General features: G+C 42.3%; 1 protein-coding gene across 2 annotated transcripts in view; it reads right to left on the bottom strand.

Moving 5' to 3' along the window:
- Positions 1-18,277, bottom strand: part of ADGRG6 (adhesion G protein-coupled receptor G6) — a 163,473-nt gene that overhangs the window by 27,194 nt on the left and 118,002 nt on the right. For both annotated transcript variants that reach the window (XM_084827716.1, XM_084827715.1), the window contains exons 15-18: positions 16,669-16,809; positions 12,309-12,437; positions 9,778-9,823; positions 8,147-8,253 (exon numbers count right to left, since the gene is read on the bottom strand). In XM_084827716.1, coding sequence (XP_084683842.1) covers positions 8,147-8,253; positions 9,778-9,823; positions 12,309-12,437; positions 16,669-16,809 — 423 coding nt within the window. The remainder of the gene's footprint in view (positions 1-8,146; positions 8,254-9,777; positions 9,824-12,308; positions 12,438-16,668; positions 16,810-18,277) is intronic.

Raw genomic sequence — 18,277 nt, 5'->3', positions numbered from 1 at the left:
GGGGTGGAAAGTATGCCAGTTTTCAGTCCTCTCCATCTGGGAGTCAAAGGGTTATTTTTCCCTCTTTAACTCATACTTTAACTCTTGGTTGGAAAGGATGAGCGTCTGTGATGGGAATGGCTTATTTTTTTAAGACAAAGCGACGCTGGGCTTGAAGAACTTTGCTCAGTGTTTGGACTTCTTGTTTAAGGCTAACGTTTGCTTGCTCTTGATGCTGCTCCAGTGTCAATTATGAAGTCAATGTCACAGCCCCTCACAGTCAATGTCACGGCCCCTCTCAAGCTGTCTCCCTCTTCGCCCATTTTGGCCCCTTTGGTTTTCTTCTTTGTGTATTTGATTTATTTTATTTGGGCATTCATGCCACTAATGTCCATCTTGTCCACACTGGGCACACTGGTTCTTTTTTAAGAATCTTTTGCCTCTGCCGGGTCTTCTTCTTTTCTTCTTTCATCCATGTCTTCTTGGGCCTCTGGGTTGAGGGAGGTATACTGGCGATAGGCATCTGAAAGACACTCCAAGTACGCTCTGGGGCTTCGGTGGCACCTTGCAGCACTTTAGACACTTTGGTCATATTAACTGACTTCTTTATACCTGCCTTTATGGCTTTTAACAGCAGGGTTTGATACTGGGTGAGGCGCTCTAGCCCAACTTGTGTTTTGGGATTCCAGCGGGGGGGGGGGGGGTTACTTACAAGGAGACTTTATTGGGTAACTTACAGCACACAGGCGTACTTAATGGTTGGATCAGACAGCTTCTCTGAACCACGAGCTATTGGGCTAAATGGGTTTTTATACCATACATGTTACCCATGAGGCAGCACAACACTAGCAAGCATTTTTAGCATAGGCTAGAAGTGTTTGGTTCTCAGGCACAGCTTCCCGTAAACAACTTCGCTTCCCAAAGTGCTTGATAACACTTTTATTCATTAGTATGGGAAGAGAAATTTCTCTCTCTTTCTTTTGCTGTCTTTTTTCTTGCTGATCTGCCTGTATTGCAGAACATGTTTCAAACTTTTTATATAAAACTTTCTGCTCCATGCACCAGCCTTGTCTCTTTATTTGTCTTTTTCAAGTTAAACTCACTTACTTAAACCTTTCTGCTTTACACTAGTCCCAATGACACACATTTGGGATAGGCTCTTCTTCTCCTTTTAGTTACATTTTTTCATCTTAAAGAACTATTACATTATTGTGGCTACTTTACCCCAGGTAATAAGCTCCAGGCACAATCAGCTGCTTTTAATTTACCCTGGGGGCAACTATGGCCACGCTTCTTTTCTACAAATGTTTTTTTTTTCTTTGCCTCTTGCCTTTTCTTTCTTCTTTTTTTTCTCCCTCTCTATCTGTCTTCTACTTTCTCTATTCCTTCTTTTTTACTTGCTTTTGTCTTTCTTTCCTTGTCATCCATTGGGAACCACACTTAGTATTATTTGGAACTAACTAGTTGCAACTAACACTAATCTGCAAATATCACATATACTTTATGATATCTAAGAAATCATAAAATATACACAACAAAATTTTTCTGCAATTTAACACAATGAATGGAAAACACTTTTTGCATGGTAAGGCATGATGGGCAGATCCAGCAATCATACTGCTCTTCTGGCTGAAAGCTCAAGGCCCATTAAAATTAAGGGACGGGCATACCCACACACACAAAGAGTTCTAGGTCACCATTTTTGCATCGGCAACTCTATGCTGCATGAGTTCTGGCAGAAGGAAATCTAAAAGTTATAGATCAAACTCAGCCTGCTGTACACTGAGCTGACTACAAACATAGACACACGGTCCACAGCGATGAGAGTTCAAGTTTATCTAAAGCTTCATAGCACTGTCCATGGCAAGTCTTTGACAATTTAAAATTTTAGTCCATGTGCAGAGTGTCTCTAAAAAGCCCAGACAATGATGGAGGCAAACAGTGAAGGCTCTGGGCAATGAAGATGCGATGTTTTCAGCAAAGGATCTCCACTTTTGCATCAGTTTAAAAAGGGAAAGTGTGGCCCTACACCCCTTCTGACAGACAAGGGCCTTTAACTTTTTAGCAAGGCCTCTGTCTAAACAGAGCGGCACAGCTCAGCTCTCTAGCCATGATGCTTTAACTTGGGCAACTCCTCTGTAAATTTTATTCTACCTCTGTCAGGTTCTCTCACAGACATTTTAAAAACTTACTCTTTTTTTTTTCTCTTCTAACCTGGTACACGAAAGCACTGAAACACTGAGTGCCGAAACTCAGGACGCTGGGGGTGATGGGCATCGCCTTATACTTGCATTTTTCAGGCAGCCATTAATCTTCGGGGAGGCGGTGGGGTGATTTGCAGGACTTCAAAGGCAAGCTTCTCAGTTTGTTTGTATTTGTAAATCCCAAGCTTAAAACAGGACACGATGAGGTATAGGGCAACATATAACTCTTTGCTTTGGCACGGGCAACAAATAACTCAGGTCAGCTTTCTTCGCTGGGGTCTCAAACAGGAAAACAGTCTTAATTTAAAGTTGTAACATCACTGACAGCATCAGCCAGCCAGCTACACAGATCTCATTGTTTTTTAAGACAGTTGCTCCAATATCTTCTTTTCTTCTCAGTCAGGTTGGGTCTTCCAGCTTACACAGTTTATTGCAGCTTTCAGGAGCATGGTAGTAGCGTGATTTTGGCTTGGCCAGGAACATGCTGTCTGGTTTCTCGGTCTCTTTAGCACACACACTTAGGCAGTGTAACACTGGACACTTAAATCAGTGAGATTTCTTCATTGCAGGGAATCCCACGGCAAAAGCTTAATGGTTACACTCTTTAGAAATCATATAGCCGATGGTCAGTAGCTACAGGCTCTATGCAATTCTAACACAGTTCAAAGCTAAACACGGCTACCTTGACAGAGATCTTCAACGTGGTCTCTCCGCTTCATTCTGCTTTGGGACAGTCTTATGGCACACTTTTCACTCGAAGAGGGGTCTAGCCTGTGCTCTGGGGGCTGATTCTTCACCTTTATTTTCTATTTTGCCTTCATCTTCTGGGTCTTCATTTTCAGTTTCCATTTCTTAGGGATTTCATCTCAATTAGGCGAGGTGATGATGTTGCACAACTCAGAACGTTGTGGGCAATTTTCCTGCCCCCCCTCTCTCGGCGCGCTAGGCTAACAGCTACTTCTTCGGCCTTACACTCTCACGCTCCCACGCTTTGTTAAAAGCCAGACTGTCCTGCAACATTTTTCTAATTAACAGCCTCAGATCTCGTTCTTTTTTTTCTCTCAGCTCGACCTTGAGCTTTTTGCTGTTTTCTCTTTCTATTCTGAATCTTTTTAAAAAAACCTTTTTCCTTCTTTGTTTGACATACATCTCAAGGGGGTGCAAGGTTTGCTTCCCCCACCACCCATAGCCTCCCTCCTAAATTGAAGACAGACACAATTAGGGAATGGGAATTGGTCAGTGAGTAAGGGGTCTCACTGGCCGACACAAGAGGATTTTTCACACCACGCACTTTGCTACTGGCCTGGGCACCCGGACGGTCAACGCTATGCTTCAGAAACCGCAGTAGCCACTCACACAATCATCATTCTCTCCACTGCATCCATATGTCCCTGCCACCCACTTTTCCCACTTTTTACCAGAGCGGAAAACGGCTTCCCCAGCTTCCTCAGCTTCCTACTGAGTACTGGGGTGCTGGGTACTGGCGCCCACTCGGGGGTGTGATCAGGCCCCCCTTCTACCCGCAAGGAGTAGGTTCTTTTTGTATACGTATACCACCAACACTGACCTTCTTCATAAGGCGGGGCCGTCTTTTTTTCTGCCCAGTGGCCTTTCTCCCTAAAGGCGGGGCCCTCTTTTTCCCATATACTTGCCTTTCTCCTGAAGGCTTCCAATGTGGGTTTCAACTCAATTGCAGCTGCGATATAGGCAGGGCTCAAGTTCCTTCCTCCGCTTCCCAAGGTTCTCTTGCTGCTCGCTGCCGTTTGGGCGATCCCGGTGCAGGCTTTCTCCCATTCACTCGACAAAAAGGTCGGTGGCGCCAAGAAAGGGAGGCATGCGCCGAGCTCGTCCTCCTGGTGCGGCGATCAAGAGCAGGCAACTGCCACCTGTCTGGCTCAGAGCCTGCCACATCCGAGTCACGGCACCATTTATGTTGCAGAACCCAGAGTCAGAGAGACCACTGAGTGAAGGAAAAAGAGATTCTTTATTTAACGCGCGGGCTTAAGGCTGGAATCATTTCCAAAGAGCCAGAAGCCCCGAAATACATCAGCACATTGGTTTTATAGACATTGTGACACATATGAAACGGCTCCTCCTCCCCCTCCCGCGTGGGGTTGCAGTCCTCAACATTTCTTCTCTTAGCACTATTGTTTATAATACAAGAACTGGGTTATAGGGTAGCCATGATAAGGAGAGAACAGAAGAGAACAGCAGAGAACAAGATATACAATTGTATGACCTTTGACAAGATAAGGAATTCCTGTGTCTCGTCAGCTTACAACAATATATTCAAGGGAGAAAGAGCTCAGCAAGAACATGAAGCATGAGGCTGCATGAGGCTACTTAGTCTGACCCCCGATATGGCTGCTACAATATGAATAGCTTCAAGACTTTTAAGAACATTGGATTCTGTTCAAAGCCACACAAGCAGAGTTCCACTCATGTGACAGGGCTTCCCCTTCATCTCCTTCCCCTTGCATCTACCCAAATCTGCTCTGGAGAGTCCCCAACCTTGTGGAGCAGATGGGGTGGGGAGGGAGGGACACAGAATGGATGACAGAAATCCATTCCACCAGTGATGTCTGTTCTGCTGCTGGATGGACACAACCAATTTCTCCTCTCAGCTTTGCCTATCAATGTAACTTTCCCTGGTGGGGTCCCAAACATGTATTGGGCCTGGAACCCTGTGGAGGGGTGGATATGGCTGAAAGAGGGACAATTTGGAATGGAAAAATGGGCAGGAAAATCCTTGAACAACCCCTTCTTCCAATGCGTTTCCACTCCAAATCCCCCTTGCCCTCAACTGCTTTCCCACTGCCAACTCAGTTGTCAGGGTATACATGTTTGTGTGTAATGTCTAGTTGGCCCTTAAAGTGTGTAGAAAATAAGAGCAGTGGCTCAAATCACATGGAGAGCAAAAAGGGAGAACCACCCCTTTGGGGACTGGACTCCAATGACAACTACAGACTCCCCTTTACCTCAGCCTTGGGTTAATATTCACTAGGCCCAGTGTGTAGACTAGGTATTCAATATGATTAGCTCTTAGGTGATTCACATTTCTCACTACAGCATATTCCATATTCTTATGACTTTTTTTCAGAGCTCAAGGGTTCTAGCATCTAGCAGTATGTCTCTCACACCTCTCACCTAGCACTTCCATCACAGGAATAATGCATTTCCCCTCCCAAACAAACCTTTAAACGTTTTCATTGGGAAAACACAGTTCTTCTCCCAGCTAGCACATACTGCTTTTAATTGCCATGTGCAATGCAACTGTGTAAGGTCGCTCATGCACCTACTGTAATGTTCCTGTGACACCACTTATGACGGCTGACATTATTCTAAGAACAATTTACATCTCTCTCTCTCTCCTCAGTGGCTGAATCTTCTCTGTCCCTTCATGTGCGATTGCAACATTGGAGGGCTCAATCAGTGCTACCTTTTAATAATATGATGGAACTCTTAGAGGCTCCCCCCTGCCATACACACACACCAACACACACTTTGGTTCACACATAATGACAATGCAGAGTATGGGTTGACTATGGATTGTTGTTGAATTGTGGGTTGCTGTTGAATCGTGGGTTATGTGCAAACCCTGCACTATGCTTTAACTTTGGGTTGTTACTCACAAACAACCCAGGAAGAGAACCTATGGTTTGCTGTTGGGTTTGAACTCTGCCTTGTTCATGATTAACAACCCATAGTTAAACCATAGGGCAGGGTTTGCATGACAACCCATGATTCAACAACAACCCATGATTCAATGACAACCCATACTGAACCTGTACTCTGGGTTGTCATTATGTGCAAACCAGGACAATGTCTTGCCAATTCAAGAATCCTTACTTGAGCTTTTAATATTTCTTTGTTGGCTGTGTGCTTCAGTGTTGCGAAAAGCCAGCATTGGAGTGCTCATCTAGCCCTAGTTAGTTTTGGAAAGCAAGCAAATGACTGCTAACAGACAGCCTGGTTCTCAGAACATAAAGATGTCTGATGTTATCATCTACCTTTTCCTACAAACAACTACCTTTCCCTACAAACCTTAATTATTTTTGAGAAAGTGCTGTTGCAGTTTAACATTCCAGGACTCTTGCACTACCAACAAGCAGATGTATATATGCTACTGTGTACTTATTAAATGTTTTTCTACTCCATAAACTAAGTAGTAGCTTCAATCTTTATCCATAGTAATGAATAACATGTAAACTTATATGTGTAAGGATCTTTCCTATGTAACAGATGTTAGTAACGCCAGCTCTAATTGCCAGTTGAAGGAGAGGGAAAGCGTGCCTGCAGTGAAACACCCAACATCTGAACAGGTGAATGGATCCATTTGGTGGTATGCATCCCTGCATCATGTTATTTTGTACCTGCATCATATGCAAGCGCAGACTGAGAAAGTGCATACATTTCTGCACGTCAATAATCCTCGCTAAACTGAAGCTTTTATATGTAAATACAAATGAGAACTCCAGAGGAAAAAAACTGGTAATTTAGAATGCCAGAAAATATTATAATTCTCAGGCTGGAACACTGCCAGGATTCCAAAGACTTTCTCTTCAGTTCCGAATCCCTCACAAAAGCACTCACAGCAGGAGAAAGGACATATTGAATTTATCTTAAAGAATTCCCCCCTTTTCCCACAAATATGTGAAAGTAGAACAGAACAAGTCTGAAAAGGGAACAGAAGGGCTTGTGATATTTTTCATATTTAAATTCAAGCAAGATGTGAAAAGAGCTAATATGTTACAAGGCCTGTGAAAGTCAAAATATTAAACCTTGTGGTTCTAATGTACTATAAATCATATTCAGGGAAGAGAAGGAAATCCATTCTCACACTTTGTCTCTTGGAACTTATAGCTCTTTTGAAGAAATCTGTTTAAACCAGTTAAATCAAATCAGTTGAACCTGCTTAATTTTCTTCCTATATTGGAGAAGACTGCAAACCAGAGAACATTAATATCAAACAGAAAGCCAGACTGAAATAGTAATTGAGAAGAGGGTGTAGGAACCCTCAGAAATTCTGTTCAGTTTGTAAAAATAATCAGATTTTTTTTTTTAAAGATTGATATTTAATATGTTTCCTGTTTCTTTACCTAAGAACATAAGAAAAGCCATGCTGGATCAGATCAAGGGTACATCTAGTCCAGTATTCTGTTCACACAGTGACCAACCAGCTGCCCACGGAAAACCCACAGGCAGGACATGAGTGCAACACGACCCTCTCTCCCAGTCCTCCAGCAACTGGTGTACATAGGCATACTGGAGGAAGCATACAGGACTAGTAGCCATTGGTAGCCTTTGCCACAGGTGGCTCAGTGGGGCAAGAATTAAAAAGAAAAGAAAAGGGACAGGCAACAGGTCACAAATCATTAGAACTTAGAGTGGGTATAGTCAGTTTTCCTAGGCCAGCAATTGGGATCCACAGCCTAAGTAGGATTCTCATTATAGATTCCCATTCTGGATCAGGATATGCAGGCACAAAAAGTGTGTTGTGTGTGTACATTCCATGGCTGGGTGTCTATAATCAGGGCTGTGTGCAGTTCTCAATGCTGGATTAGGAATGGTGTGCACAGAGCCCAAAGTAGGATCAGAGAAAGTGGAATGTGTTGTGTATGAGATCCCCATCAGTACTGAACCTTGTGGATGGAGATGTGTTGTCTATATGTCTTCCAATTCAGACAGGAAAGTACATCGTCATTTACTGTCTATATCAATGTGTAGGGATATGATTGGTAAAATGCTGGGCAAAAGCCAGTGTTTGGAGTGATTCACTCCAGACAGATTTTGGGGAAGGCGGCGGGGAGTGTTCCATGAAAAATATTCAGAGAATTCAATATTTTTCAAGAAGCAGTTCAGTTATTTTAAAGAATATCATAACATTAATTCAAGAAAGATAACAAATTGAACATATATGTCCTCATTTACTGAATCTCATGAACAAACAGGATTGCACTTACCATCAGTACCCCAAAATGTGTAAGATGATTGCACAAGCAAATGGTCTCATTCTCATTTGACTCTGCTTGTGCAAGGCAACCTGTAGTATTCCACCCACCTTGGCCCTCTAGAGAAATCAAGGAACACATGAAATTATTATTATGCTTTTAAAAATAATATAGAAAGTGACTTACAAGAATTATAAAAAATATACAATGAAATGATAAAATAGAAACACAATACAAAGCAATCATAACACAATAAAAATAGACACTTTGAAGTACGAGCAGTCAAACTAAAAGAAGAGGCAAACAAGTGGGAGATTGTAGGCAGTATCCAACAGGGTGCTGTGCCCCTGCTGATTCTGTTCTGCAAGCAACACCCACTGCTTCTGGAACGGAGTTGTAGCACTTCTGGTAGCAACTGGAAATGAGTGGAAATGCTCATTTCTGGAATGGGCAGATCAGTGGAGCTCACATAAGGGAGCTCTGCGGACGTGTTCTGATCCAGAAATGAGCATTTCTGCTCATTTTGGGGCTTCCTATAGGAAGTATGAAATCTCCATGGCACAAGTGGCAGGTCCCACTTGTGCAATTGAATTGGCAGAAGGGGTCACTTGTACAATGGCCCAGTTGGATACTGCATCTCTGCTCTAGGCTCCCCATGGAATGCAAGAATGATATGGGAAGTAGTCACAATCACTCTTAGCACCTTCTCCCTGATGGTTCCTTGGTTTACCTGGTGGTGATGGAGCAGCTTGGAGGATGACTAGAATGCATGCGGTGGAACACTGCAGTAAATACAATCAAATAGAGCTGCCCCAAGATATTTTGCTGCCTGAGACAAAGGACAAGACAGCACCACCCACACTCCAGACAGAATCTTACTGGACTGACAGTTGAATATTACTTCAAAAGGAGAGCATCCTCCACCATACCTGAGGACAGCAGGGTAATTTAGGGGTTGCAGTGCAGGCTAGCTTAGGGGATTCAGGGGGAAATGTGGCTCCTGCCACTGTCCCACTCCCCAGCATTTGCTGTCTGAGGCAGTTGATTACTCTGCCTATTGCTAGGGCTAGCCCTGTGATCTAACAGGTAAGAACTAATTATCAAGCCTTGTTGTTGTTCAGTCGTTAAGTCATGTCTGACTCTTCGTGACCCCATGGACCATAGCACGCCAGGCCTTCCTGTCCTTCGCTCTCTCCTGGAGTGTGCTCAAGTTCATATACAGTGCATCGGTGACGCTATCTAGCCGTCCCCTTCTCCTTTTGCTTTCAAACTTTCCCAGCATCAGGGTCTTTTCCATTATCAAGCCTACTCTATAGTAGTTATGCCAGCAAAGAGACAATATTTCTCTGCTACCCCTGCATCCTAAGACAGGAACCCAGTACAGCTGTTCTGAGTGGATCAGGCTGTGATTGTACTTGAGCCACAAGGAGTGGTTCAAGAATCCTTAGAGGCTCACTGTGAAATGTGTGCTAAACACTTTCAGGGTACAATCACCTTCCTTCTCAGTCCCTCAGTCTAGATACCAGACTAATATTCCTGACACACTGCTAGTTGTATTAGTTAAAAACAGATCTCAAAGATCAGAAATAATAATTGCACTATTCTTCCTATATCAGAAATGAAGGGAAAAAGTTCAGACTTACTGTTCTTGTTCATATCCCAAAAGACACAGGTAGGTTTGGGAGCCTTCTAAATATTTACACAAGTAAAAATAAAAAATAAAAAGAGCTTTTATAAACATTGCATCTCCATTATTGAGATCCCTACATTAAAATATGTTTTGTGAAATCTATTAAAGCATCCTGAGCTAAAATGCTCCATTCAAATGTCTTTCAATTTTTGGTTCCAATCCTGTGGACTGAGGATGAGAGAATGAGGGACAAACTACATCAGGCATGGAGGGAACAATCCTATGTCCCCTAGACAGCGTTTTGAGTTTGCTGGGCTCTGAGGTTAGAACCAGGGCTCTGACCTTGAAGCCCAGAAACTGTGCTTCCTGCCCCCTCCCCCTCATAGCTGGTGTGGTTCTCTCAGCGATGGCTATGTCTCTACATTTGGAAATGGAGTGCAGAGACGGGGAAAAGGGGGCGGTCCCAGGGGCAGGGAGGGGAAAAGACTGCGGAAGCTGCAGTATGCAGCTTCCTATGTGCCACATGGCCTCCCCTCTCCCACTCCAAAGATCACCTCCATGCTCCAGCCACCCTGCATTGAACAGTCGTCATCCTCCGAATTCAGAGGCTGATGAATCTCCATAGGATTGTGCCCTAAATGTGCTTTTGCATTTAACCTGCAGATTTTAAAAAATGCAAATTGCATCTGGAACTGATTAGAGCTTTTCTACATGTGGCATTTATTGTGTACCTATCATTTCTCACTCACATTTTTTTTTACAAATTGACAACAACGTGACCCTCCAGTTTCACTTCTATTTTTTAAGAGCACTTTCCCGGTTCATTTTAGAGCAGAGAAAATGGAGTATTATTTCTGAAAGTGAAAGAAAACACATTTCCTCACTTGTGCAATTATGTTATTCCGCTATACCACCTAGAGGTTATGTAGAAGAAAAGCAGGAAAGGAAAATCTTTTTGTGTAGAGCTCAGCTCTCAATTCTGCAAAACCGAAAGTAGATACAGTGGATTAACAGTCTCCTGTAGAAAAGTTCCTAGTGGAATCTGGGCCTGCATGGAGGGGGGGGATTTAACTCTTTCCTTCCCTGTGTCAATCTCAAGGAAAATCCCTTTACAGAAGCTGTTATTTGCTTACAGAGGAAACCTCCTGATCACATTACATCTTTTTTGACCCTGGGCTGCTCTGGCCACCTGACAAGGGCAGAATTAGACCTTTCAGCAAACTATTGGTTCAAATACCCATATGTGGAGATAATATGAATGCAGGCAGAGAGCACTTCCAAGGGATAATCAATGAGTAGAACAGGGAGTTCATCCCCTCTTTGTGCTTGCTGATTCTCCCCTGCAAATGCCATGCCCCACCCATTTTTCTCCCACCCATTTACTCTCTCCTGCAAATGCTAGGCCCTGCATTGGATTTCCCGTGTTTCTGTGTAATGCCTTGTTTCGGCCTGAGTTCATGGTTGAACCGATGTGAACCCACTTCAAGTCCAAAATGCTATCACTTAGATCACACCTGTTCACATTAAGTAGATATGCTGTGTTCGCTCCAATCCTGTGAAACCCTGCCTCTCCCTCCCTCTTCTTGGAAGCAAAGAAACTAATATTCAGCAACCTTCAGGCAAAAGGAGCTTTCCTTGCTTTCAGAGGGAAAGGCAGAGGCACTGGTGGTTGCAGACTCCCCAGTCATCAGCAGAGTGCCTTTTGCCACTGAAGATGTGACTGGGATTCCAAGTCCCAACATCCTAGTGGGAAGTTCCTACTAAGAAAAAAGACCCCCAGGGAGTTCTAGTCACAATCCTGGAGGAAAAAAGCTCAGCTTAAGGCTGGAATTCCTGCAGCCATCATCTCTGCTTTTCCCTTTACCTCCTTAGTGAGTTTCTTTTGTCTTTAGGCAGAGAAAGGAGGTGGTAGCATGGGTGCCTCTCAAGCACCTTCAAGGAAAGTGTGCATGTTTGCCTGCAGCATGTGCAAAGCTCTGCCCCAGTTTAGGGTGAACACAGGGATGCTCTTGTATCTCTAGCACAGCTGTTTAAGGATGTTGTGTTTATTGCCTATACTTTACATGTTTCCTTCAACATACACCAGCGCACTTGTAGCAAACGCAATTGCTTTTGGGGACTGCTCTTAAGGAAGCTGTACATCCATAAGATCTAATGGAATGTGTTAGGACTAGAATTCAAGCTGTGTCAGAAAAGGCACTTCTGTTTGTAAAAGCCACATTTCTATTTTAATTGCTAAAGATCGAATGAGGATGCTTCCAGATGGAGGGTTCCTAGGGCTAAAACCAAAAGCTGTTGTGCACATATTCAGTCTTTTCCTCAACAGAACTTTTCTGGTAAGACAAAAGATGGAAGCAGTAGGAAAACACAGGGGGCTACAAATGGAAGATGATGATGCACATAAAATTCCATGTTTGAGGCAAGGCAACTGCAGGATAAAAGCCTCATATGGAACCCCCTGAACCTCTTCCCATTCTAATTTCATTTGGCTTTGTGTGACATTACTGATCTTTTAAAAATAAACAAAAGATCTACATCTCTTACCTGGATTTTGTCATGTTTAACTGTATGCTTAATGGTAATCTTCACAGCATCCTGGAGATCATGGATAGTGATATTGCCAATACTGCATGCCACCACATAACTTGTTAAGTTGGTGTGAGCTTCTGCATCCTATGGAAGATTAATTTAAACATTTATAGCACAAATATTTTTTCTGAACCATCAGCAATACCTAGGGTACATGGATTTATTTCTTCACATTGCCAGAATAAATATGTTGTCAGTAGATTAACACCTAACATCGCCCATTATAAGAATGTCCTGTTTATAACATAAAATAGTTGCTTTTCCTCCCAGAATGTTTGCTATTTCCCTTATTATCGCAACATATAGTGTTATAAGGACAACTTGTACGGTAATTTCCAGAAAGTTTCTCTCTTAACCACTGTTTTCTGAAGCAAACCAGAGTTAACTCTCAAACAATGCTGATTGATATCCACTTTTGACATAATTAGATCACTTCCCAAACCGAGACTGTAATAGTTTTCTTATTTTATTAACAAAACTGTCTCCAGGGGAAGGAGCTAATCTTTATTTTTGGCATTAAATAAACTTGTAACACAATACATTTACTAGATTTTCTACCACATAATGAGTGCCCAAGAGATAATGGAGATAAGATTCCCAAGTTCTGTCCAAGGAAAATCCCTGTGCATCCCTCCCTCCCTCCCTCCCTCCCTCCCTCCCTCCCTCCATCTCTATTCAGGCATTCCATTTCTGTACAGATGGAAAGAAATGCTATGCATATAACTGTTTATGTTATGCAATATTTAAATCTTTGCATGACCTTTGTGAGTATCTGAGTAGGCCTGAAGCCTCACCTCGTTACTGTGTGAAAGAGCTTTTCTACACGAGACATTTCTTGTACACTCATCATTTCTTACTCATGGTTGTTTATGGGTTCTTTAGATGACATTATGATTTTCCAGTTTCACTTCTGTTTTTTAGGAACACATTCTCAGTTCTTTTGTGTGAAAGCAAAAGAAAACTTATTTTCCTACTTGTGTAACTGTGTTATTCCACTACAGCACAGTGCCACCTAGAGGTTATGTAGTGGAAGAGCAGGAAAGGAAAAGCTCTTTTTATAGAGCTCAGATCTCATTTCTACAATGAAACCAAAAGTAGATACTGCGGATTAACAACCTTGTGTACAAAAGCTCAAAGGCCTGTGGAATATTACTGCTTAGTGACAGATTCTGAAACGGGGGGAGAGAGGCTATTGCTTTTAATATTTAGATAAGGCCTGAATCAGGTAAAACAATGTTTGATTGTCCTGGGAAACATCACTTTGTGATGTTTTAAAATGGACATGAATGCTTCCAATGTCTTCCTCGTGTCTATGCTTGAAGAAGAAAGAGAACGGTGCATGAACTTGAGGCTCGCCAGTGCTCATGTATATGGGTGGGGAACCTTTCTTCTGTCAAAGCCTGCATTCTCTTGGAGGTAATCTGTTGGGAGTCACATGCCAGTGGTGGGTGGAGCTGGAGCCAAAAGTGGGTGGGGTGAGAGCCAAAGTGGGCAAAGCCACCCTTTTTCTCCTCTTTCTGACACCCTCTTTTCTCTCTGGTTTAGTGTTAGGTGTAAAACTAACTCTAGACCATGTACAATGCACCAGGAAAGGGGAAGCCCGCCCTTCTACTCATGTGTTTATCTCTCCGTTGTAGTCCACCCTTCGGGCTGCATGGAAACTAGTGAGAAACACTAAAGCCAACCCAGCACTGGACAAAATGGTACAGCTGAGAAGACCAGGCAGTATCCCTCACAGAATTGCTTTTAAAATACTATGACGTCAATGAAGTGAAAGCAATCATTCAAAACTTATGCAGGCATCCAGGGCTCATTTCATGATGTATTAAGTCAGTAAACATGGGATCTGCTTCATTAGGAGGTAATGAAGTTCATTCTATTAAAATTTGGAGTACATGTAACTTTCTCCTGTTACACAAGTGTCTAATTCTATTTATTAGCAATCTGAGAATCTGCCTTTTCATGTCAGCAATAAGCCACCTTGAGTTCCATGATGGAAGAAATGTGGGATATAAATGTAATAAAAACAAACAAACAATAAAACACAATAAAATAGAATACACCATAATATAATACATTCAAACAAAAAGCAAAGAACATTTCTTTTAGCTTAGTGCTACATGGTAGGAGAGAGATCAATCAATTATGAGGATATAGATAATTTTAATAATTAACTGATATTTGTAATCATTAACAAAAACAAATATAAACTAGAACTATTCATAATGAATATTGATTGTATTAAAGAAGCCAGCCATGGACAGAGAAATGGACAGACCCTATGGGAGATCTTATGGTGAAAAAACCACCATTCCCTAAACAATACTGGCTTGTGTGTGCTGGCCAGGGAAGAAGTACTAAGGGACTTCTTCCCATTTTCATGAATGGGAAGTAAAAGAAGTCAGCCCTTGAGCTGGGATACCTTTTTGGCCCTTCTGGGCATGTTGGACGAACAAGTGGGCTTTGGATCTGGCAGATCCAAAGCTCTCCCCTGACATGGCCCTAGAATGCCCTGTTTTTACAGCATCCACTGGCCCCTCATCTGCCCTCCCTGGGAGCTTAGAATTGTTCCCTAAATGAATTATGTGTCACCATGACATAGCAACATTTCCCCAACTGCTATATGCCTCTGCTTTTCCTGTTCACTATAAGCTTCTTTGTTGGCATTACAATGGAATGTTGCAGAGACTAAGGGCTCTACAGATATTGTTGGGTGATTTTAAGAAGGCAGTGGAGGGTCATGGTGATTTGCCAAGCTAGATTATGCTTAATATCTATCCACAGTTCCAATAAAAAGTATAATATATGCCAGCACAATGCTGCAGAGTTTTGCGGATGCACTGGAGACAAAGGTCACTAGAAATGATTTATAGAAAACAAGCTGTTCATTGAAAAACAAAGTTTCTTTCTTGACTGTAGTTTCTGTGCAATGCAAAATGATATTTTGCCAGTGGCCAAGAGTTTTCTACAACTCAGGACTTCTTATTTGTATTTGGAAGAAAACTAGTATTTAAGAACACTCTGTCCCACAAACTCTCAGAGGCATCGGAATTCTACTCCAAATATAAAACAATGTTATTATTATGTATCCATTGTTCCCAATAGATATGTAAGACTTATTCAGATGTTATATGAATAAGCTGCAGGAGGGAGCAGACTGTGCTTGCTCAGCGTCCGCACATTCACTGTAAGGTCTCAAGCTGAACTAGATGTGATGTTCATTGAATAAATGCAATTAATGTGCAGGTTCCCCCTCCCCAAAAGGAACATTTATTTATTGACTGATTGATTCAATGATTCTACCTACCCCCACAAGGTGGTTCACAAAAAAGATATTTTTTAAATCCATGATAAATAGTATAAAATGCAATTAAAAAGTAAAATATGGCTTGGACTCGATGGCCCTGTAGGCCCCTTCTAACCCTACTATTCTACTATTCTATGAAATCATTTAGCTCAACAAATTAATTCTATGCAAAGTGGAATAAACATGTTTTCAAAGTTCTTTTCAAAACCAACAGTGACAGGGCCATATGACTTCCCTAGAAGGGAGGTTCCAAAGATGTGAGGCCATCATGGAGAAGGTCCTGTCCCTGCTGCTCACTAAACTAACAGCTCATACTGGTCAGCATCAGAACAGGGCCTCTGATGCTGATCATAGAGCTCAAGAAAGCTCATATATGCAGGACCACATATTTATATAATGTAGAATTAAACTCTATGGGCAGTATCCAGTGGTGCCATTGCACTAGGGGGAATGCTTGCTAGCACAACAGGAAGCTAGTGCTTGCTTGCCACAGCTAAGTTTCTGGACTAATGACTAAGTTTCTGGAACAGAACAGGTCAGCAAAGCGCATGGAAAGGACTTCCGCTGACCTATCCTGTTCTGGAAACATTAGTTTGGGCTAGCTTCTGGGATTGCTGTAGAAAGGGCTAGTTTCCCATTGCACTAGCGATAATTCCTGCTAGCCCAAACTGATGAGCTCTGGTGGACTGTCAGAAATGGATACTGTTCATACTTTCCACCTCCTGTGGCTCTGCTGTTCATGCAAGTCCCGATTCATGCAGCTGCAGAGTTCCTGATTAAATTGAAAATGCCCTACAGACATTTCTCAGACATTAAAATTAACGAGTGTCATCCTCCTCTCCCCACCCACCATCCATACCATGTCTGTACAGGGCTATAACTTCAGCAATATCTCACTGACATAAGACAAGATAAATTGCAAAATACTACTTTTCATGGTTTTAAAGGCCTCTTTTGTATTCATTCAAATGAAATCATTAACTTGGATTGGTGCATGTTCATGCTTACCTGAAAGAGTCCATTTTTATTGAAGAAAGTAAACTGAGCCCTGGATATAGCATCAAGATCTTCTGGGCTTAAACTGTTTAGTAAGCTTGGAGGCAAAGCAACAGAAGCCAAGGAATTTTCTTGGTTTTTATCAAAATCAATCTGGAATAAAAAAAATGAGAAAAGAGACATTAAAATAAAAATGAAATATCTTTCCCACATTGAACAAAAGCACACACTGAGCCATATGAATCCATAATCATTTAGTGCACAATCCTATGGTTGCGCCCTCATTAGGCAGAATCCTCTCATCTTGGAGACTTCCGCGTATCCAGTGCCCTACATAGCTGTTGCTGGCAAGGCAGGAGGAGGACGGAAGTGATTTTCACCTCTCTATTCTCCATTTACATATATTTCCCCTAGATGGGCCTTTGAGCCTTGCTAGAGAAGGTGCACTGGTGGGGGCTGGGCTGGAGAGGCCATAGAATTTCTCATATCCTGGCCTCTCCTCTCCCCTCCCACCAGCACACCCACTTTTCCTTCCCTCTGGAATGTGTTGCCACATTTGCGACCTTGGGAAGCAGCCAGTGCAGTTCTTTCTGTGGCAGCTGTGAAGGGGTGGGGGAGGGCGTTTGGAACTCAGAGTCAGCCTCCCAAGGGCATAGCAGCATCTACAGCCTCAGGAGGGGGACTCCGAACACTCCTATGTTCCCTGGGCCACTCTCCCAGGGACAACAGGATTGCTCTCCCCATCAATAATAAATCTGGTTTAGAAGTAGGGAATCATAATACCTTGCGGACCACTTCTGCATTATGCAGTATTTGTATTTTTGGAACTGAAATTTGAAAATTAATAGTTGAGACTGATCTGAATATAACAAAACCTTTTGGTTTCAGCAAGCTGTTGATTCTTCAGCTGCTTAGGTTCTCTCTTTTTTTTTTTGTCTGGCTCTTAAGAAAACTAAGCCCTAGCTGCATGCATACCATTCTACAAACCATGCTAAGACATATATGGATATCTAGATTTGCACTCCAGGAGTTCAGAAATGCACCTCTCTATTAAGCATAAATATAAAATTATATTTCATAATATTTCAATTTCTATTGTTGTTGAAAGCAGTAGTACAGGGCTGCACAGACTAGGACAAAAACCTTGGCAAGCAAAGTACAGCCCAAGGTACAGGCCTTACATTGATAATTTCAATATAAAATAAAATACGTAGTGGAGTCAGTGGAATTTCTGCTTATGCAAATTCTTTTAAGGAACCAAATGGTTGCCGACTAGTAATACTCTATCTCGAAGTGCATTAGCTAATTGGCAATTTTGATAGTGCCCAAATGTTATTACTTATTTGGGAATATTTATCCCCAGAGACATATCTCAAATGCTCAAGCTCAAATTGAATAAGTTGATTAATGAGATCTCACAGGATTTAAAGGGGCATCTTTAAAGCCGAGTTCATGGGGTAAGGTAAATGCACTCATGATGAATCCCTTAACTTGGATTGTTTATGTTATATGTGGGATTCCTTTATCTATATCTGGAAAATATTTTCAAAAACTCAATGCTTTGTTTTGTAAAGGGGGGGGGGGCTGGTTCCTCCCTGCCACAGATATCCTTAAAAAGGAT

The sequence above is a fragment of the Heloderma suspectum genome, chromosome 1 (assembly GCF_057233095.1).
Source record: "Heloderma suspectum isolate Gila_16-S chromosome 1, 16-S_ref, whole genome shotgun sequence".
Lineage (NCBI taxonomy): Eukaryota > Metazoa > Chordata > Lepidosauria > Squamata > Helodermatidae > Heloderma > Heloderma suspectum.
The sequence above is the reverse complement of the archived record's forward strand: the minus strand, read 5'-3'. Positions and strand labels throughout refer to the sequence as shown.